Below are 22,487 nucleotides of genomic sequence, written 5' to 3'. Positions count from 1 at the left end.
GGAGTATCGACTAAGGGTTCGTCGGGGGGACCTGGCGAAAGTCTGGAAATGGTCTCAACGGTGACAGGCTTCGCGGCCTTCGACTTCCTGTTCCGACCATTTGCTGGGCTCCTCTGGCACAGTGTCTGTTGCTAGGCTCGGGGGCCGGAACGCTGGCATTTCTGCAAAGATCCCCGGAGAAGGGGATGCTGGTGGTCTGGAAACCATTCCTTGAACAGCTCCGCCTTTGAGGAAGATGAGCTACGTTGGACAACCGCGGGTGTTAGGTGGCACACGTGGACCGCCTGAGCGAGGCCACGGGCAGATGGGACTGCGAGGAGAGCAAACTGGACTGCCGTTTGACGTTCATGCCTCACTCCCTACACGGCAGCGTGAACACAGGATCGTTTGCTTTGACTCCCAATCATGTCTACCTGTGGAACGGCCCTCACGTTTTTGTCCTTGAAAGCCACAGTGCGACAAACGCCGTCCGGGGCGCACGAGGACCGGCACGCTGTGGTCCGTTTCATCTCGGAAGCATGCCCTATCGCACAGATCCCACCACTGTGGAGCCATGCCAGAGGAGGCCCAGGGCTTTCGGGGTTCGAATCTGGTCTCTACCTCTCCTGAGACCTTTCGTTGCTTGCTTCCTTCTGGGAGGAAAGATGCCCATCGGCCACGCTCTCAATGGGATTTGAGTCTCATCGTTCAGCTTCAGGCATCATCTGAAAGTTGATGTCCTTGACATCCAAGAAGTGTCATGGACCAGGGAAATCTCTCCTTTTCCCACGTTCCCGAATGTCATCCCAACGCCATCAGCTCACTTAGCACCCCTCCCACCCAAGACTCTCCCAGGGGCCCTGACGTGAAATCCAGGACGACTGGTAGAGGGAAGCTATGGAAGACATGGCCTTTCAATCACTTCTTGGTCTCGCCTGCTCTGAAGCCTGTGTCCCTTGTGCCTTTCTCTTCAGGGTCAAGAGAAGGACGACAACAACAACAACAACATCAAGAGCAAGCACAAAAGATGGAAAACCCTGCTGAAAACGGGTATACGTGCTATCACCAGTCGACGTAACGGGTCAGATGTCTGTTAGTCTGGACGCTATTGGACTGAGCAGCACTGCCTGAAACCAGTTGCTTAGGCGTCGAAGGGCTCCGTTGTTGGGAACTGGCTTTACCTGGTGTGTGGCCAGGGCTACTGGTGAAGGCGGGGCCCGCTCCAGTGCTGCCTAGGCTGCCAGCATTGAGGGTCGTGGAAACCGGACGTCCAGCAACACCTGAGAAAACCGTAGAATGAACTACTCATTTCAAACACACTTGCCCGTTTTCGCCCAAAGGGGAATGGACCTCTCCCGCCAGGTCCCCCCCACCCCCCGAGAAAATGGAAGCGACTTTCTTCCAGCGACTTGCTGTCCAGACTTCCCGGAGATTTTGTTCTAATATAACTCTCCTCCACTTTTTGTTATCATCCTTGCTACTTCCTTCTTGGGGTGGTTGCGGCCTTCTTTGCCACACTCGTGCTTTCCACAACTCAAACTGGGTCATCTTACGTCTTCCTCTACATATCTCCGTGACGTTGCATCCAAAGAAATGGAACCTCCCGCCCTCATCACACTATCCCTCGGGGATGCTAGGAACAATGAGGAAATGACAGGATGGAGCTCATGGCACCCTTCCACTTAAAACCCCTACGAGATCAAAATATCTCCTTAGACAGAGGCACCTTTCCTCTGAGGCTAGTCTACCTTTTTAAAAATTTTGTTTTTCTTTAACATGTGGAGTGTGATGCTACTGAGTTCTGTCAGAGAGACGATATTCCTGAGAAACGAGACGGAAGAAAGTCGAAGGGGACCCCCTACTTAAGCCCGTCCCTCTAACCTGGTCCAAACCAAGTGAAATTTAAGTCTATGGATGTAAGATTTGATAACCGTAGGCAAAGCTCCGTAAATTCCTTCTTTGCCGGGCTTCCTCCAAAGCCATACTATCATACAAATTCAGTCACAAAAACCCAAAGTTACACAGAATTTTAAGTCTGAGCCTTTTTTCCTCTCCTTCTTCTTCTCCTCCTCCTCCTCCTCCTCCTCCTCCTCCTCCTCCTTCTTCTTCTTCTTCTTCTTCCTCTTCTTCTTTTTTTAAATTTTTTTTCGCTGTCCATAATAAATTTTGGCATCATATACTCACCTGTAGTAGAACGTTCAGTCGGGAGACCTCGAGCTGTTCCTGAGGTGAAAGAAAGAAATGAGGGGCACTTGCGGAATCAGTCACTTAAGCCTCTGTCTTAAGGCTCTGCTCCTGATCTCAGGGTTGTGGGATGTAACCGGGCTTGGGCTCCGAGCTGGGTGTGGAGACTGCTTCGGTTGCTCTCGCCCCCTCTCCCTCTGCCCATCTTGCTCATTCACCACAAAGGGAAAAACAAAACAAAACAGAAGAAAACCAAAAGGAAGAACAGAATTGGCCTCATGAAAAGTAAGTGATTTCTGCAAGATGGCTCTGGTCACTGACAAGGCTGGGACTGAAATCCAAGTCATCCAGTCCCTTGGGCCATAAGTCCTAGGGCGTTTTCAGGTAATGCTGCCTCTGCGAATCATGAACTGCCTCTTGTACTGTTTGGAGCACCCAGGCTTCCTAGTGATGGAAATGCCATACTTGAGACCAGAGAAACAGAGAAGAGAACATGACGTGAGTACTAGCGTGTCCTTTTTGGAATGCTTCACACCATCGCTATGATCCATGTGTTAAGTAGTGCGAGAGAAGTTGATGTGAGCATTCGCAAAGGTAGTGTCATGCTTTAATTGTCAAGACTTGCCCAGTCCAGGCCAGGCACACTCCACCAACAGACCAATACAGATCTCATCTTTTCCCACCGATCCCAAGCACACGGGACATGGGATGGACACGTCTTGCTCATCGGCATGGAAGGGTCATGTAGAAAGACTCTTTGACCCTGACCCCCAGAGACTCCCCAGGGGACAATGATGCAGCAGGATAGACCCTGATCCTCCCGACCATTCTGGTGCCGATTCCAGTTCCCTGGAGAAAGGTCACCTCTGGGGCATTTCAGTGATTCTCATCTGAGCTCCTTCCAATTGGACACAACAACCCTTCATTCACGGCAGCATCTTCCCGTGGGACACAATCAACTCTGCTGCAAAATGGCCACGTCTAAACGGGCTCTGAGCCACACAGGGCGAAGGGGAACACTGTGGCTCACGACACATGCTAGAGGACACATTGCAAATGTCTGTAGCGTATGAGTGAGAAAACACACGTCTAGGGCTTTCCTGGTGAAGGGGCGGGCTGACGAGGCAATGGGCTCCCCTTCTCTCTCCCTCTCTTTCTCTTTTTGTGTGGTGTTTTGGAGATGGGGATGGCGGGGACCCGTCTTGAATCCGGGCCCTCGAGTCTCTCGAAACCCGTCACAGACGGGAGGACAATGAATTTTCTAGCTACTGCGAAGGCGGCGTGAGCCCTCGAAAGATTCCTTTCGCTTGGACGGAAACAAACACTGTTTGGCCATTCTTGCAGTGCACATTCTAGTGTTCTTCAATATAAATGCCTGCAAGGTCAGCTTCAGGAGGAGCCATGACGTGCTCCCTAACACACATGAAGCTTCGTACCGCAGAGCTTGCTGTTTGGGCAAGATGTCACATCCCGGAGAAAAATACCCCCTAAAGGTGATTTTGACCCAGGAAGTACTGTGCTCCCGCTTCCTCCAAAGCCTCCAGCTCCTTGGCTAAGATCGAAAGGCGTGTACACAATGGAGGATGCTCCCTCAAAAGGTTAGTGGCCAGAGAGGGCCTTTGACTGAGCACTTCCTGGGTCTTACACTAGGCGGCACTAGCACAGGGAGTCTGTCCGCAGGTCCCATAAGGGAGGGGTATGTCCTTCCCCCTCCACGAAGGAAGGAGAAAACTGATGTGGGAAGCATGCGAAGCCTTCAACTAGGGGCAGGCAGCTGGGAAGGAGAACAGAAGGGATTCCACTTCTTTCGTTTTCAGCCTCGACAGCATACCTAGCCTGATGCCCTTACTTCCCTGCCGCCATGGATGCGCTCTTAGAATAAACTCCTGCTGCCCACACAATTCCTGCACAACCTCTAGCTGTGCCCGTCTGACACTCTGACTTCTGGAGAAAAGAGGCGAAAAGCATTTGAAGACCTCACGTCGTGATGTGCCAGAAACCCCCCTGGGACGTACAAAAGCCTTGGCCTCGGAAAGACATCCTCAACTCACTCCCACCTGCCTTTCAGTGCTTGGGACTCCAGGGGTCTCACCGGCTGGTGATCCCCTGCTCCCGCTCCAGACCCACACGACCTCTCTACTAGGAGCTTTGGTGGAGCAGAACACACTGTGTTGCCCTCTGCTTTCAAAGCACTTTCCGGACACTGGCTCGTGGAGCAGCTGCACGCACGTGTTCCTGTCGGGCCTCCGCTCTCACTTGGAGCCAGACGGGCTAAAGCATGGCCCCATGCCCATCCAGACTCAGGCTCAGAAGCCCAGAGGCCGGAATCTGGGGAGTCTGACCACACGCCGCTCCACTATCCACCACGTCTGCGCGGAGGCTCGAGAAACACTGCCGAGAAGAAGCCCACACAAACCAGGACAGGGGGCCGCCCAGGAGGACGACGGGCCGTACCAGCTGGCTAGGATCCCCTCCCTCAGAAGCCACCGGCAGCTTCCCGCACGTCAGGAAGCAGATGCTTTCCACCTGGTATTTCCATACCTGCTCTGTCTCCCAAGGTTGTGCCTGGGCCAGCTGAATCTCCACTTGTCTTCTCACTCCCTGCGGCTGTGGTGAAGCCCTCTGTACCTTCCGGGGTCCCTGACACAACAACGGGGAAACGGTTTGACTCCTACACACGCAGGGTTCTGCATGTGCCTCTTCCCGCACAGGACAGAAGTCAGGCTTGCCACACAACAGCAGCCTTCAAGGACTCCTAGGGTGTCTGCAGCTACATAGCTAGTATCAGTCTCACATCACACACAGCTCAATCGTGAGTTCGCCCTGTGTCACGATCGATGCCACCACATAGGTGCCAAAGGGCCAATCCTGACTTGTCTGATTTCCCTGAGCTCGGCTCTCCTGCGCTAGGTTCCAGGGGCGTGCTGGGTTCTTTACCTCCTCTGGCGGCTGCAGTCGGGCTGCCGGTTCCTCCTGAAAAGAGACAGGACACTCCACGTTACCCTGGGCAGAAATCAGTGCACTTGGTCTGACAGAAGCCATCCCCCGCAGGCGCTCTTAGGGGTCCCATGGAGCAGCCGGGGCCCAGGGGCCTGCTCCACGTCACCCAGGTAGTGGGCAGCAGATCCAGGAGCCGAACCCTGCCAGCCTCACCCTGGACTGTCGACTCTCATGCCGTTCCTCAGGGCACCTGTGCTGGGGGAGCCCTGTGCTACGATTTCCAATCGGCTCTAGTGGGAGGCCCTCTTTGGGGAAGGGCCGTACACGTCCAGAAAGGACATTTGACCCAGCAAACCCAAAGAAACCATCAGCTTTTCCTCAACAGAGGGAAAAGCCCCGCGTCAAATTGCTACTCCCCTCGTAGCATAGCATGGAGCAGGAGCGAACGGTTCCGGGTGGCCCTCCTTTGTGGACCAAACACTGAGGAGCCCTGCTCCAAGCCCCTGTCCCTACGACCGGCTGGCTGCCACAAGACCGAGCTGATGCCCTTGCCATCGTGCCCCAAGAATGCTGGCCCCCTCACCCTTCAGCAAATTCCCGACTCTAACGGCATGCAGAACGCGTTGCGTACGTCGGGCTGCTGCAGATTCCATCCTTCACCCTACCAAAGGATCATGTGCTGGCCACGGTCTGCCCAGAAAGGATCTGCCACCGAAATCTGACATCACAAATCGGGCGAGGCCAACACAAGTGTAGCTAAAGATCACTGGGCCATGGGTCCACAGATCAACACACAAAGTCAAGGCCCACTGTGCGTACTAAAGAAATGATGCCTCATGGTCCGGGACGGACTTTTGCTTCCTGCTGAAAGCGACCAGGACTCCGCAGGGCTTCTAAGACGTGGAGAGACAGGGTGTCAAGCTGAATTTTGGCAAGTCCCCTGTGGTGGAGTATCGACTAAGGGTTCGTCGGGGGGACCTGGCGAAAGTCTGGAAATGGTCTCAACGGTGACAGGCTTCGCGGCCTTCGACTTCCTGTTCCGACCATTTGCTGGGCTCCTCTGGCACAGTGTCTGTTGCTAGGCTCGGGGGCCGGAACGCTGGCATTTCTGCAAAGATCCCCGGAGAAGGGGATGCTGGTGGTCTGGAAACCATTCCTTGAACAGCTCCGCCTTTGAGGAAGATGAGCTACGTTGGACAACCGCGGGTGTTAGGTGGCACACGTGGACCGCCTGAGCGAGGCCACGGGCAGATGGGACTGCGAGGAGAGCAAACTGGACTGCCGTTTGACGTTCATGCCTCACTCCCTACACGGCAGCGTGAACACAGGATCGTTTGCTTTGACTCCCAATCATGTCTACCTGTGGAACGGCCCTCACGTTTTTGTCCTTGAAAGCCACAGTGCGACAAACGCCGTCCGGGGCGCACGAGGACCGGCACGCTGTGGTCCGTTTCATCTCGGAAGCATGCCCTATCGCACAGATCCCACCACTGTGGAGCCATGCCAGAGGAGGCCCAGGGCTTTCGGGGTTCGAATCTGGTCTCTACCTCTCCTGAGACCTTTCGTTGCTTGCTTCCTTCTGGGAGGAAAGATGCCCATCGGCCACGCTCTCAATGGGATTTGAGTCTCATCGTTCAGCTTCAGGCATCATCTGAAAGTTGATGTCCTTGACATCCAAGAAGTGTCATGGACCAGGGAAATCTCTCCTTTTCCCACGTTCCCGAATGTCATCCCAACGCCATCAGCTCACTTAGCACCCCTCCCACCCAAGACTCTCCCAGGGGCCCTGACGTGAAATCCAGGACGACTGGTAGAGGGAAGCTATGGAAGACATGGCCTTTCAATCACTTCTTGGTCTCGCCTGCTCTGAAGCCTGTGTCCCTTGTGCCTTTCTCTTCAGGGTCAAGAGAAGGACGACAACAACAACAACATCAAGAGCAAGCACAAAAGATGGAAAACCCTGCTGAAAACGGGTATACGTGCTATCACCAGTCGACGTAACGGGTCAGATGTCTGTTAGTCTGGACGCTATTGGACTGAGCAGCACTGCCTGAAACCAGGTGCTTAGGCGTCGAAGGGCTCCGTTGTTGGGAACTGGCTTTACCTGGTGTGTGGCCAGGGCTACTGGTGAAGGCGGGGCCCGCTCCAGTGCTGCCTAGGCTGCCAGCATTGAGGGTCGTGGAAACCGGACGTCCAGCAACACCTGAGAAAACCGTAGAATGAACTACTCATTTCAAACACACTTGCCCGTTTTCGCCCAAAGGGGAATGGACCTCTCCCGCCAGGTCCCCCCCACCCCCCGAGAAAATGGAAGCGACTTTCTTCCAGCGACTTGCTGTCCAGACTTCCCGGAGATTTTGTTCTAATATAACTCTCCTCCACTTTTTGTTATCATCCTTGCTACTTCCTTCTTGGGGTGGTTGCGGCCTTCTTTGCCACACTCGTGCTTTCCACAACTCAAACTGGGTCATCTTACGTCTTCCTCTACATATCTCCGTGACGTTGCATCCAAAGAAATGGAACCTCCCGCCCTCATCACACTATCCCTCGGGGATGCTAGGAACAATGAGGAAATGACAGGATGGAGCTCATGGCACCCTTCCACTTAAAACCCCTACGAGATCAAAATATCTCCTTAGACAGAGGCACCTTTCCTCTGAGGCTAGTCTACCTTTTTAAAAATTTTGTTTTTCTTTAACATGTGGAGTGTGATGCTACTGAGTTCTGTCAGAGAGACGATATTCCTGAGAAACGAGACGGAAGAAAGTCGAAGGGGACCCCCTACTTAAGCCCGTCCCTCTAACCTGGTCCAAACCAAGTGAAATTTAAGTCTATGGATGTAAGATTTGATAACCGTAGGCAAAGCTCCGTAAATTCCTTCTTTGCCGGGCTTCCTCCAAAGCCATACTATCATACAAATTCAGTCACAAAAACCCAAAGTTACACAGAATTTTAAGTCTGAGCCTTTTATCCTCTCCTTCTTCTTCTCCTCCTCCTCCTCCTCCTCCTCCTCCTCCTCCTCCTTCTTCTTCTTCTTCTTCCTCTTCTTCTTTTTTTAAATTTTTTTTCGCTGTCCATAATAAATTTTGGCATCATATACTCACCTGTAGTAGAACGTTCAGTCGGGAGACCTCGAGCTGTTCCTGAGGTGAAAGAAAGAAATGAGGGGCACTTGCGGAATCAGTCACTTAAGCCTCTGTCTTAAGGCTCTGCTCCTGATCTCAGGGTTGTGGGATGTAACCGGGCTTGGGCTCCGAGCTGGGTGTGGAGACTGCTTCGGTTGCTCTCGCCCCCTCTCCCTCTGCCCATCTTGCTCATTCACCACAAAGGGAAAAACAAAACAAAACAGAAGAAAACCAAAAGGAAGAACAGAATTGGCCTCATGAAAAGTAAGTGATTTCTGCAAGATGGCTCTGGTCACTGACAAGGCTGGGACTGAAATCCAAGTCATCCAGTCCCTTGGGCCATAAGTCCTAGGGCGTTTTCAGGTAATGCTGCCTCTGCGAATCATGAACTGCCTCTTGTACTGTTTGGAGCACCCAGGCTTCCTAGTGATGGAAATGCCATACTTGAGACCAGAGAAACAGAGAAGAGAACATGACGTGAGTACTAGCGTGTCCTTTTTGGAATGCTTCACACCATCGCTATGATCCATGTGTTAAGTAGTGCGAGAGAAGTTGATGTGAGCATTCGCAGAGGTAGTGTCATGCTTTAATTGTCAAGACTTGCCCAGTCCGGGCCAGGCACACTCCACCAACAGACCAATACAGATCTCATCTTTTCCCACCGATCCCAAGCACACGGGACATGGGATGGACACGTCTTGCTCATCGGCATGGAAGGGTCATGTAGAAAGACTCTTTGACCCTGACCCCCAGAGACTCCCCAGGGCACAATGATGCAGCAGGATAGACCCTGATCCTCCCGACCATTCTGGTGCCGATTCCAGTTCCCTGGAGAAAGGTCACCTCTGGGGCATTTCAGTGATTCTCATCTGAGCTCCTTCCAATTGGACACAACAACCCTTCATTCACGGCAGCATCTTCCCGTGGGACACAATCAACTCTGCTGCAAAATGGCCACGTCTAAACGGGCTCTGAGCCACACAGGGCGAAGGGGAACACTGTGGCTCACGACACATGCTAGAGGACACATTGCAAATGTCTGTAGCGTATGAGTGAGAAAACACACGTCTAGGGCTTTCCTGGTGAAGGGGCGGGCTGACGAGGCAATGGGCTCCCCTTCTCTCTCCCTCTCTTTCTCTTTTTGTGTGGTGTTTTGGAGATGGGGATGGCGGGGACCCGTCTTGAATCCGGGCCCTCGAGTCTCTCGAAACCCGTCACAGACGGGAGGACAATGAATTTTCTAGCTACTGCGAAGGCGGCGTGAGCCCTCGAAAGATTCCTTTCGCTTGGACGGAAACAAACACTGTTTGGCCATTCTTGCAGTGCACATTCTAGTGTTCTTCAATATAAATGCCTGCAAGGTCAGCTTCAGGAGGAGCCATGACGTGCTCCCTAACACACATGAAGCTTCGTACCGCAGAGCTTGCTGTTTGGGCAAGATGTCACATCCCGGAGAAAAATACCCCCTAAAGGTGATTTTGACCCAGGAAGTACTGTGCTCCCGCTTCCTCCAAAGCCTCCAGCTCCTTGGCTAAGATCGAAAGGCGTGTACACAATGGAGGATGCTCCCTCAAAAGGTTAGTGGCCAGAGAGGGCCTTTGACTGAGCACTTCCTGGGTCTTACACTAGGCGGCACTAGCACAGGGAGTCTGTCCGCAGGTCCCATAAGGGAGGGGTATGTCCTTCCCCCTCCACGAAGGAAGGAGAAAACTGATGTGGGAAGCATGCGAAGCCTTCAACTAGGGGCAGGCAGCTGGGAAGGAGAACAGAAGGGATTCCACTTCTTTCGTTTTCAGCCTCGACAGCATACCTAGCCTGATGCCCTTACTTCCCTGCCGCCATGGATGCGCTCTTAGAATAAACTCCTGCTGCCCACACAATTCCTGCACAACCTCTAGCTGTGCCCGTCTGACACTCTGACTTCTGGAGAAAAGAGGCGAAAAGCATTTGAAGACCTCACGTCGTGATGTGCCAGAAACCCCCCTGGGACGTACAAAAGCCTTGGCCTCGGAAAGACATCCTCAACTCACTCCCACCTGCCTTTCAGTGCTTGGGACTCCAGGGGTCTCACCGGCTGGTGATCCCCTGCTCCCGCTCCAGACCCACACGACCTCTCTACTAGGAGCTTTGGTGGAGCAGAACACACTGTGTTGCCCTCTGCTTTCAAAGCACTTTCCGGACACTGGCTCGTGGAGCAGCTGCACGCACGTGTTCCTGTCGGGCCTCCGCTCTCACTTGGAGCCAGACGGGCTAAAGCATGGCCCCATGCCCATCCAGACTCAGGCTCAGAAGCCCAGAGGCCAGAATCTGGGGAGTCTGACCACACGCCGCTCCACTATCCACCACGTCTGCGCGGAGGCTCGAGAAACACTGCCGAGAAGAAGCCCACACAAACCAGGACAGGGGGCCGCCCAGGAGGACGACGGGCCGTACCAGCTGGCTAGGATCCCCTCCCTCAGAAGCCACCGGCAGCTTCCCGCACGTCAGGAAGCAGATGCTTTCCACCTGGTATTTCCATACCTGCTCTGTCTCCCAAGGTTGTGCCTGGGCCAGCTGAATCTCCACTTGTCTTCTCACTCCCTGCGGCTGTGGTGAAGCCCTCTGTACCTTCCGGGGTCCCTGACACAACAACGGGGAAACGGTTTGACTCCTACACACGCAGGGTTCTGCATGTGCCTCTTCCCGCACAGGACAGAAGTCAGGCTTGCCACACAACAGCAGCCTTCAAGGACTCCTAGGGTGTCTGCAGCTACATAGCTAGTATCAGTCTCACATCACACACAGCTCAATCGTGAGTTCGCCCTGTGTCACGATCGATGCCACCACATAGGTGCCAAAGGGCCAATCCTGACTTGTCTGATTTCCCTGCGCTCGGCTCTCCTGCGCTAGGTTCCAGGGGCGTGCTGGGTTCTTTACCTCCTCTGGCGGCTGCAGTCGGGCTGCCGGTTCCTCCTGAAAAGAGACAGGACACTCCACGTTACCCTGGGCAGAAATCAGTGCACTTGGTCTGACAGAAGCCATCCCCCGCAGGCGCTCTTAGGGGTCCCATGGAGCAGCCGGGGCCCAGGGGCCTGCTCCACGTCACCCAGGTAGTGGGCAGCAGATCCAGGAGCCGAACCCTGCCAGCCTCACCCTGGACTGTCGACTCTCATGCCGTTCCTCAGGGCACCTGTGCTGGGGGAGCCCTGTGCTACGATTTCCAATCGGCTCTAGTGGGAGGCCCTCTTTGGGGAAGGGCCGTACACGTCCAGAAAGGACATTTGACCCAGCAAACCCAAAGAAACCATCAGCTTTTCCTCAACAGAGGGAAAAGCCCCGCGTCAAATTGCTACTCCCCTCGTAGCATAGCATGGAGCAGGAGCGAACGGTTCCGGGTGGCCCTCCTTTGTGGACCAAACACTGAGGAGCCCTGCTCCAAGCCCCTGTCCCTACGACCGGCTGGCTGCCACAAGACCGAGCTGATGCCCTTGCCATCGTGCCCCAAGAATGCTGGCCCCCTCACCCTTCAGCAAATTCCCGACTCTAACGGCATGCAGAACGCGTTGCGTACGTCGGGCTGCTGCAGATTCCATCCTTCACCCTACCAAAGGATCATGTGCTGGCCACGGTCTGCCCAGAAAGGATCTGCCACCGAAATCTGACATCACAAATCGGGCGAGGCCAACACAAGTGTAGCTAAAGATCACTGGGCCATGGGTCCACAGATCAACACACAAAGTCAAGGCCCACTGTGCGTACTAAAGAAATGATGCCTCATGGTCCGGGACGGACTTTTGCTTCCTGCTGAAAGCGACCAGGACTCCGCAGGGCTTCTAAGACGTGGAGAGACAGGGTGTCAAGCTGAATTTTGGCAAGTCCCCTGTGGTGGAGTATCGACTAAGGGTTCGTCGGGGGGACCTGGCGAAAGTCTGGAAATGGTCTCAACGGTGACAGGCTTCGCGGCCTTCGACTTCCTGTTCCGACCATTTGCTGGGCTCCTCTGGCACAGTGTCTGTTGCTAGGCTCGGGGGCCGGAACGCTGGCATTTCTGCAAAGATCCCCGGAGAAGGGGATGCTGGTGGTCTGGAAACCATTCCTTGAACAGCTCCGCCTTTGAGGAAGATGAGCTACGTTGGACAACCGCGGGTGTTAGGTGGCACACGTGGACCGCCTGAGCGAGGCCACGGGCAGATGGGACTGCGAGGAGAGCAAACTGGACTGCCGTTTGACGTTCATGCCTCACTCCCTACACGGCAGCGTGAACACAGGATCGTTTGCTTTGACTCCCAATCATGTCTACCTGTGGAACGGCCCTCACGTTTTTGTCCTTGAAAGCCACAGTGCGACAAACGCCGTCCGGGGCGCACGAGGACCGGCACGCTGTGGTCCGTTTCATCTCGGAAGCATGCCCTATCGCACAGATCCCACCACTGTGGAGCCATGCCAGAGGAGGCCCAGGGCTTTCGGGGTTCGAATCTGGTCTCTACCTCTCCTGAGACCTTTCGTTGCTTGCTTCCTTCTGGGAGGAAAGATGCCCATCGGCCACGCTCTCAATGGGATTTGAGTCTCATCGTTCAGCTTCAGGCATCATCTGAAAGTTGATGTCCTTGACATCCAAGAAGTGTCATGGACCAGGGAAATCTCTCCTTTTCCCACGTTCCCGAATGTCATCCCAACGCCATCAGCTCACTTAGCACCCCTCCCACCCAAGACTCTCCCAGGGGCCCTGACGTGAAATCCAGGACGACTGGTAGAGGGAAGCTATGGAAGACATGGCCTTTCAATCACTTCTTGGTCTCGCCTGCTCTGAAGCCTGTGTCCCTTGTGCCTTTCTCTTCAGGGTCAAGAGAAGGACGACAACAACAACAACAACATCAAGAGCAAGCACAAAAGATGGAAAACCCTGCTGAAAACGGGTATACGTGCTATCACCAGTCGACGTAACGGGTCAGATGTCTGTTAGTCTGGACGCTATTGGACTGAGCAGCACTGCCTGAAACCAGTTGCTTAGGCGTCGAAGGGCTCCGTTGTTGGGAACTGGCTTTACCTGGTGTGTGGCCAGGGCTACTGGTGAAGGCGGGGCCCGCTCCAGTGCTGCCTAGGCTGCCAGCATTGAGGGTCGTGGAAACCGGACGTCCAGCAACACCTGAGAAAACCGTAGAATGAACTACTCATTTCAAACACACTTGCCCGTTTTCGCCCAAAGGGGAATGGACCTCTCCCACCAGGTCCCCCCACCCCCCGAGAAAATGGAAGCGACTTTCTTCCAGCGACTTGCTGTCCAGACTTCCCGGAGATTTTGTTCTAATATAACTCTCCTCCACTTTTTGTTATCATCCTTGCTACTTCCTTCTTGGGGTGGTTGCGGCCTTCTTTGCCACACTCGTGCTTTCCACAACTCAAACTGGGTCATCTTACGTCTTCCTCTACATATCTCATGACGTTGCATCCAAAGAAATGGAACCTCCCGCCCTCATCACACTATCCCTCGGGGATGCTAGGAACAATGAGGAAATGACAGGATGGAGCTCATGGCACCCTTCCACTTAAAACCCCTACGAGATCAAAATATCTCCTTAGACAGAGGCACCTTTCCTCTGAGGCTAGTCTACCTTTTTAAAAATTTTGTTTTTCTTTAACATGTGGAGTGTGATGCTACTGAGTTCTGTCAGAGAGACGATATTCCTGAGAAACGAGACGGAAGAAAGTCGAAGGGGACCCCCTACTTAAGCCCGTCCCTCTAACCTGGTCCAAACCAAGTGAAATTTAAGTCTATGGATGTAAGATTTGATAACCGTAGGCAAAGCTCCGTAAATTCCTTCTTTGCCGGGCTTCCTCCAAAGCCATACTCTCATACAAATTCTGTCACAAAAACCCAAAGTTACACAGAATTTTAAGTCTGAGCCTTTTTTCCTCTCCTTCTTCTCCTCCTCCTCCTCCTCCTCCTCCTCCTCCTCCTCCTCCTTCTTCTTCTTCTTCTTCTTCCTCTTCTTCTTTTTTTTAATTTTTTTTCGCTGTCCATAATAAATTTTGGCATCATATACTCACCTGTAGTAGAACGTTCAGTCGGGAGACCTCGAGCTGTTCCTGAGGAGAAAGAACGAAATGAGGGGCCACTTGCGGAATCAGTCACTTAAGCCTCTGTCTTAAGGCTCTGCTCCTGATCTCAGGGTTGTGGGATGTAACCGGGCTTGGGCTCCGAGCTGGGTGTGGAGACTGCTTCGGTTGCTCTCGCCCCCTCTCCCTCTGCCCATCTTGCTCATTCACCACAAAGGGAAAAACAAAACAAAACAGAAGAAAACCAAAAGGAAGAACAGAATTGGCCTCATGAAAAGTAAGTGATTTCTGCAAGATGGCTCTGGTCACTGACAAGGCTGGGACTGAAATCCAAGTCATCCAGTCCCTTGGGCCATAAGTCCTAGAGCGTTTTCAGGTAATGCTGCCTCTGCGAATCATGAACTGCCTCTTGTACTGTTTGGAGCACCCAGGCTTCCTAGTGATGGAAATGCCATACTTGAGACCAGAGAAACAGAGAAGAGAACATGACGTGAGTACTAGCGTGTCCTTTTTGGAATGCTTCACACCATCGCTATGATCCATGTGTTAAGTAGTGCGAGAGAAGTTGATGTGAGCATTCGCAGAGGTAGTGTCATGCTTTAATTGTCAAGACTTGCCCAGTCCGGGCCAGGCACACTCCACCAACAGACCAATACAGATCTCATCTTTTCCCACCGATCCCAAGCACACGGGACATGGGATGGACACGTCTTGCTCATCGGCATGGAAGGGTCATGTAGAAAGACTCTTTGACCCTGACCCCCAGAGACTCCCCAGGGCACAATGATGCAGCAGGATAGACCCTGATCCTCCTGACCATTCTGGTGCCGATTCCAGTTCCCTGGAGAAAGGTCACCTCTGGGGCATTTCAGTGATTCTCATCTGAGCTCCTTCCAATTGGACACAACAACCCTTCATTCACGGCAGCATCTTCCCGTGGGACACAATCAACTCTGCTGCAAAATGGCCACGTCTAAACGGGCTCTGAGCCACACAGGGCGAAGGGGAACACTGTGGCTCACGACACATGCTAGAGGACACATTGCAAATGTCTGTAGCGTATGAGTGAGAAAACACACGTCTAGGGCTTTCCTGGTGAAGGGGCGGGCTGACGAGGCAATGGGCTCCCCTTCTCTCTCCCTCTCTTTCTCTTTTTGTGTGGTGTTTTGGAGATGGGGATGGCGGGGACCCGTCTTGAATCCGGGCCCTCGAGTCTCTCGAAACCCGTCACAGACGGGAGGACAATGAATTTTCTAGCTACTGCGAAGGCGGCGTGAGCCCTCGAAAGATTCCTTTCGCTTGGACGGAAACAAACACTGTTTGGCCATTCTTGCAGTGCACATTCTAGTGTTCTTCAATATAAATGCCTGCAAGGTCAGCTTCAGGAGGAGCCATGACGTGCTCCCTAACACACATGAAGCTTCGTACCGCAGAGCTTGCTGTTTGGGCAAGATGTCACATCCCGGAGAAAAATACCCCCTAAAGGTGATTTTGACCCAGGAAGTACTGTGCTCCCGCTTCCTCCAAAGCCTCCAGCTCCTTGGCTAAGATCGAAAGGCGTGTACACAATGGAGGATGCTCCCTCAAAAGGTTAGTGGCCAGAGAGGGCCTTTGACTGAGCACTTCCTGGGTCTTACACTAGGCGGCACTAGCACAGGGAGTCTGTCCGCAGGTCCCATAAGGGAGGGGTATGTCCTTCCCCCTCCACGAAGGAAGGAGAAAACTGATGTGGGAAGCATGCGAAGCCTTCAACTAGGGGCAGGCAGCTGGGAAGGAGAACAGAAGGGATTCCACTTCTTTCGTTTTCAGCCTCGACAGCATACCTAGCCTGATGCCCTTACTTCCCTGCCGCCATGGATGCGCTCTTAGAATAAACTCCTGCTGCCCACACAATTCCTGCACAACCTCTAGCTGTGCCCGTCTGACACTCTGACTTCTGGAGAAAAGAGGCGAAAAGCATTTGAAGACCTCACGTCGTGATGTGCCAGAAACCCCCCTGGGACGTACAAAAGCCTTGGCCTCGGAAAGACATCCTCAACTCACTCCCACCTGCCTTTCAGTGCTTGGGACTCCAGGGGTCTCACCGGCTGGTGATCCCCTGCTCCCGCTCCAGACCCACACGACCTCTCTACTAGGAGCTTTGGTGGAGCAGAACACACTGTGTTGCCCTCTGCTTTCAAAGCACTTTCCGGACACTGGCTCGTGGAGCAGCTGCACGCACGTGTTCCTGTCGGGCCTCCGCTCTCACTTGGAGCCAGACGGGCTAAAGCATGGCCCCATGCCCATCCAGACTCAGGCTCAGAAGCCCAGAGGCCGGAATCTGGGGAGTCTGACCACACGCCGCTCCACTATCCACCACGTCTGCGCGGAGGCTCGAGAAACACTGCCGAGAAGAAGCCCACACAAACCAGGACAGGGGGCCGCCCAGGAGGACGACGGGCCGTACCAGCTGGCTAGGATCCCCTCCCTCAGAAGCCACCGGCAGCTTCCCGCACGTCAGGAAGCAGATGCTTTCCACCTGGTATTTCCATACCTGCTCTGTCTCCCAAGGTTGTGCCTGGGACAGCTGAATCTCCACTTGTCTTCTCACTCCCTGCGGCTGTGGTGAAGCCCTCTGTACCTTCCGGGGTCCCTGACACAACAACGGGGAAACGGTTTGACTCCTACACACGCAGGGTTCTGCATGTGCCTCTTCCCGCACAGGACAGAAGTCAGGCTTGCCACACAACAGTAGCCTTCAAGGACTCCTAGGGTGTCTGCAGCTACATAGCTAGTATCAGTCTCACATCACACACAGCTCAATCGTGAGTTCGCCCTGTGTCACGATCGATGCCACCACATAGGTGCCAAAGGGCCAATCCTGACTTGTCTGATTTCCCTGCGCTCGGCTCTCCTGCGCTAGGTTCCAGGGGCGTGCTGGGTTCTTTACCTCCTCTGGCGGCTGCAGTCGGGCTGCCGGTTCCTCCTGAAAAGAGACAGGACACTCCACGTTACCCTGGGCAGAAATCAGTGCACTTGGTCTGACAGAAGCCATCCCCCGCAGGCGCTCTTAGGGGTCCCATGGAGCAGCCGGGGCCCAGGGGCCTGCTCCACGTCACCCAGGTAGTGGGCAGCAGATCCAGGAGCCGAACCCTGCCAGCCTCACCCTGGACTGTCGACTCTCATGCCGTTCCTCAGGGCACCTGTGCTGGGGGAGCCCTGTGCTACGATTTCCAATCGGCTCTAGTGGGAGGCCCTCTTTGGGGAAGGGCCGTACACGTCCAGAAAGGACATTTGACCCAGCAAACCCAAAGAAACCATCAGCTTTTCCTCAACAGAGGGAAAAGCCCCGCGTCAAATTGCTACTCCCCTCGTAGCATAGCATGGAGCAGGAGCGAACGGTTCCGGGTGGCCCTCCTTTGTGGACCAAACACTGAGGAGCCCTGCTCCAAGCCCCTGTCCCTACGACCGGCTGGCTGCCACAAGACCGAGCTGATGCCCTTGCCATCGTGCCCCAAGAATGCTGGCCCCCTCACCCTTCAGCAAATTCCCGACTCTAACGGCATGCAGAACGCGTTGCGTACGTCGGGCTGCTGCAGATTCCATCCTTCACCCTACCAAAGGATCATGTGCTGGCCACGGTCTGCCCAGAAAGGATCTGCCACCGAAATCTGACATCACAAATCGGGCGAGGCCAACACAAGTGTAGCTAAAGATCACTGGGCCATGGGTCCACAGATCAACACACAAAGTCAAGGCCCACTGTGCGTACTAAAGAAATGATGCCTCATGGTCCGGGACGGACTTTTGCTTCCTGCTGAAAGCGACCAGGACTCCGCAGGGCTTCTAAGACGTGGAGAGACAGGGTGTCAAGCTGAATTTTGGCAAGTCCCCTGTGGTGGAGTATCGACTAAGGGTTCGTCGGGGGGACCTGGCGAAAGTCTGGAAATGGTCTCAACGGTGACAGGCTTCGCGGCCTTCGACTTCCTGTTCCGACCATTTGCTGGGCTCCTCTGGCACAGTGTCTGTTGCTAGGCTCGGGGGCCGGAACGCTGGCATTTCTGCAAAGATCCCCGGAGAAGGGGATGCTGGTGGTCTGGAAACCATTCCTTGAACAGCTCCGCCTTTGAGGAAGATGAGCTACGTTGGACAACCGCGGGTGTTAGGTGGCACACGTGGACCGCCTGAGCGAGGCCACGGGCAGATGGGACTGCGAGGAGAGCAAACTGGACTGCCGTTTGACGTTCATGCCTCACTCCCTACACGGCAGCGTGAACACAGGATCGTTTGCTTTGACTCCCAATCATGTCTACCTGTGGAACGGCCCTCACGTTTTTGTCCTTGAAAGCCACAGTGCGACAAACGCCGTCCGGGGCGCACGAGGACCGGCACGCTGTGGTCCGTTTCATCTCGGAAGCATGCCCTATCGCACAGATCCCACCACTGTGGAGCCATGCCAGAGGAGGCCCAGGGCTTTCGGGGTTCGAATCTGGTCTCTACCTCTCCTGAGACCTTTCGTTGCTTGCTTCCTTCTGGGAGGAAAGATGCCCATCGGCCACGCTCTCAATGGGATTTGAGTCTCATCGTTCAGCTTCAGGCATCATCTGAAAGTTGATGTCCTTGACATCCAAGAAGTGTCATGGACCAGGGAAATCTCTCCTTTTCCCACGTTCCCGAATGTCATCCCAACGCCATCAGCTCACTTAGCACCCCTCCCACCCAAGACTCTCCCAGGGGCCCTGACGTGAAATCCAGGACGACTGGTAGAGGGAAGCTATGGAAGACATGGCCTTTCAATCACTTCTTGGTCTCGCCTGCTCTGAAGCCTGTGTCCCTTGTGCCTTTCTCTTCAGGGTCAAGAGAAGGACGACAACAACAACAACAACATCAAGAGCAAGCACAAAAGATGGAAAACCCTGCTGAAAACGGGTATACGTGCTATCACCAGTCGACGTAACGGGTCAGATGTCTGTTAGTCTGGACGCTATTGGACTGAGCAGCACTGCCTGAAACCAGTTGCTTAGGCGTCGAAGGGCTCCGTTGTTGGGAACTGGCTTTACCTGGTGTGTGGCCAGGGCTACTGGTGAAGGCGGGGCCCGCTCCAGTGCTGCCTAGGCTGCCAGCATTGAGGGTCGTGGAAACCGGACGTCCAGCAACACCTGAGAAAACCGTAGAATGAACTACTCATTTCAAACACACTTGCCCGTTTTCGCCCAAAGGGGAATGGACCTCTCCCGCCAGGTCCCCCCACCCCCCGAGAAAATGGAAGCGACTTTCTTCCAGCGACTTGCTGTCCAGACTTCCCGGAGATTTTGTTCTAATATAACTCTCCTCCACTTTTTGTTATCATCCTTGCTACTTCCTTCTTGGGGTGGTTGCGGCCTTCTTTGCCACACTCGTGCTTTCCACAACTCAAACTGGGTCATCTTACGTCTTCCTCTACATATCTCCGTGACGTTGCATCCAAAGAAATGGAACCTCCCGCCCTCATCACACTATCCCTCGGGGATGCTAGGAACAATGAGGAAATGACAGGATGGAGCTCATGGCACCCTTCCACTTAAAACCCCTACGAGATCAAAATATCTCCTTAGACAGAGGCACCTTTCCTCTGAGGCTAGTCTACCTTTTTAAAAATTTTGTTTTTCTTTAACATGTGGAGTGTGATGCTACTGAGTTCTGTCAGAGAGACGATATTCCTGAGAAACGAGACGGAAGAAAGTCGAAGGGGACCCCCTACTTAAGCCCGTCCCTCTAACCTGGTCCAAACCAAGTGAAATTTAAGTCTATGGATGTAAGATTTGATAACCGTAGGCAAAGCTCCGTAAATTCCTTCTTTGCCGGGCTTCCTCCAAAGCCATACTCTCATACAAATTCTGTCACAAAAACCCAAAGTTACACAGAATTTTAAGTCTGAGCCTTTTTTCCTCTCCTTCTTCTCCTCCTCCTCCTCCTCCTCCTCCTCCTCCTCCTTCTTCTTCTTGCTCTTCTTCTTTTTTTTAATTTTTTTTCGCTCTCCATAATAAATTTTGGCATCATATACTCACCTGTAGTAGAACGTTCAGTCGGGAGACCTCGAGCTGTTCCTGAGGAGAAAGAAAGAAATGAGGGGCCACTTGCGGAATCAGTCACTTAAGCCTCTGTCTTAAGGCTCTGCTCCTGATCTCAGGGTTGTGGGATGTAACCGGGCTTGGGCTCCGAGCTGGGTGTGGAGACTGCTTCGGTTGCTCTCGCCCCCTCTCCCTCTGCCCATCTTGCTCATTCACCACAAAGGGAAAAACAAAACAAAACAGAAGAAAACCAAAAGGAAGAACAGAATTGGCCTCATGAAAAGTAAGTGATTTCTGCAAGATGGCTCTGGTCACTGACAAGGCTGGGACTGAAATCCAAGTCATCCAGTCCCTTGGGCCATAAGTCCTAGGGCGTTTTCAGGTAATGCTGCCTCTGCGAATCATGAACTGCCTCTTGTACTGTTTGGAGCACCCAAGCTTCCTAGTGATGGAAATGCCATACTTGAGACCAGAGAAACAGAGAAGAGAACATGACGTGAGTACTAGCGTGTCCTTTTTGGAATGCTTCACACCATCGCTATGATCCATGTGTTAAGTAGTGCGAGAGAAGTTGATGTGAGCATTCGCAGAGGTAGTGTCATGCTTTAATTGTCAAGACTTGCCCAGTCCGGGCCAGGCACACTCCACCAACAGACCAATACAGATCTCATCTTTTCCCACCGATCCCACCGATGCCTGCAAGGTCAGCTTCAGGAGGAGCCATGACGTGCTCCCTAACACACATGAAGCTTCGTACCGCAGAGCTTGCTGTTTGGGCAAGATGTCACATCCCGGAGAAAAATACCCCCTAAAGGTGATTTTGACCCAGGAAGTACTGTGCTCCCGCTTCCTCCAAAGCCTCCAGCTCCTTGGCTAAGATCGAAAGGCGTGTACACAATGGAGGATGCTCCCTCAAAAGGTTAGTGGCCAGAGAGGGCCTTTGACTGAGCACTTCCTGGGTCTTACACTAGGCGGCACTAGCACAGGGAGTCTGTCCGCAGGTCCCATAAGGGAGGGGTATGTCCTTCCCCCTCCACGAAGGAAGGAGAAAACTGATGTGGGAAGCATGCGAAGCCTTCAACTAGGGGCAGGCAGCTGGGAAGGAGAACAGAAGGGATTCCACTTCTTTCGTTTTCAGCCTTGACAGCATACCTAGCCTGATGCCCTTACTTCCCTGCCGCCATGGATGCGCTCTTAGAATAAACTCCTGCTGCCCACACAATTCCTGCACAACCTCTAGCTGTGCCCGTCTGACACTCTGACTTCTGGAGAAAAGAGGCGAAAAGCATTTGAAGACCTCACGTCGTGATGTGCCAGAAACCCCCCTGGGACGTACAAAAGCCTTGGCCTCGGAAAGACATCCTCAACTCACTCCCACCTGCCTTTCAGTGCTTGGGACTCCAGGGGTCTCACCGGCTGGTGATCCCCTGCTCCCGCTCCAGACCCACACGACCTCTCTACTAGGAGCTTTGGTGGAGCAGAACACACTGTGTTGCCCTCTGCTTTCAAAGCACTTTCCGGACACTGGCTCGTGGAGCAGCTGCACGCACGTGTTCCTGTCGGGCCTCCGCTCTCACTTGGAGCCAGACGGGCTAAAGCATGGCCCCATGCCCATCCAGACTCAGGCTCAGAAGCCCAGAGGCCGGAATCTGGGGAGTCTGACCACACGCCGCTCCACTATCCACCACGTCTGCGCGGAGGCTCGAGAAACACTGCCGAGAAGAAGCCCACACAAACCAGGACAGGGGGCCGCCCAGGAGGACGACGGGCCGTACCAGCTGGCTAGGATCCCCTCCCTCAGAAGCCACCGGCAGCTTCCCGCACGTCAGGAAGCAGATGCTTTCCACCTGGTATTTCCATACCTGCTCTGTCTCCCAAGGTTGTGCCTGGGCCAGCTGAATCTCCACTTGTCTTCTCACTCCCTGCGGCTGTGGTGAAGCCCTCTGTACCTTCCGGGGTCCCTGACACAACAACGGGGAAACGGTTTGACTCCTACACACGCAGGGTTCTGCATGTGCCTCTTCCCGCACAGGACAGAAGTCAGGCTTGCCACACAACAGTAGCCTTCAAGGACTCCTAGGGTGTCTGCAGCTACATAGCTAGTATCAGTCTCACATCACACACAGCTCAATCGTGAGTTCGCCCTGTGTCACGATCGATGCCACCACATAGGTGCCAAAGGGCCAATCCTGAC

The 22,487-nt window shown here is 53.8% G+C and overlaps 1 protein-coding gene across 1 annotated transcript in view; it reads right to left on the bottom strand.

Annotated features, from left to right (window-relative positions):
- The window catches only part of MUC19 (mucin 19, oligomeric), a 170,545-nt gene that overhangs the window by 59,076 nt on the left and 88,982 nt on the right, over window positions 1-22,487 (bottom strand). Inside the window, exons 68-82 of the mRNA XM_044226370.1 lie at window positions 22,156-22,254; window positions 20,291-20,329; window positions 19,304-19,402; window positions 17,194-17,229; window positions 16,798-16,896; window positions 14,256-14,294; window positions 13,255-13,353; window positions 11,145-11,180; window positions 10,749-10,847; window positions 8,208-8,246; window positions 7,208-7,306; window positions 5,101-5,136; window positions 4,705-4,803; window positions 2,164-2,202; window positions 1,161-1,259 (exon numbers count right to left, since the gene is read on the bottom strand). Of these exons, the coding sequence (XP_044082305.1) occupies window positions 1,161-1,259; window positions 2,164-2,202; window positions 4,705-4,803; window positions 5,101-5,136; window positions 7,208-7,306; window positions 8,208-8,246; window positions 10,749-10,847; window positions 11,145-11,180; window positions 13,255-13,353; window positions 14,256-14,294; window positions 16,798-16,896; window positions 17,194-17,229; window positions 19,304-19,402; window positions 20,291-20,329; window positions 22,156-22,254 (1,056 nt within the window). The remainder of the gene's footprint in view (window positions 1-1,160; window positions 1,260-2,163; window positions 2,203-4,704; window positions 4,804-5,100; window positions 5,137-7,207; window positions 7,307-8,207; window positions 8,247-10,748; window positions 10,848-11,144; window positions 11,181-13,254; window positions 13,354-14,255; window positions 14,295-16,797; window positions 16,897-17,193; window positions 17,230-19,303; window positions 19,403-20,290; window positions 20,330-22,155; window positions 22,255-22,487) is intronic.

Source organism: Neovison vison, chromosome 12, assembly GCF_020171115.1.
Source record: "Neovison vison isolate M4711 chromosome 12, ASM_NN_V1, whole genome shotgun sequence".
In the NCBI taxonomy this organism is placed as follows: Eukaryota; Metazoa; Chordata; class Mammalia; order Carnivora; family Mustelidae; genus Neogale; species Neogale vison.
Note: the sequence above shows the minus strand (reverse complement) of the source record. Positions and strands in the feature narration are given on the sequence as shown.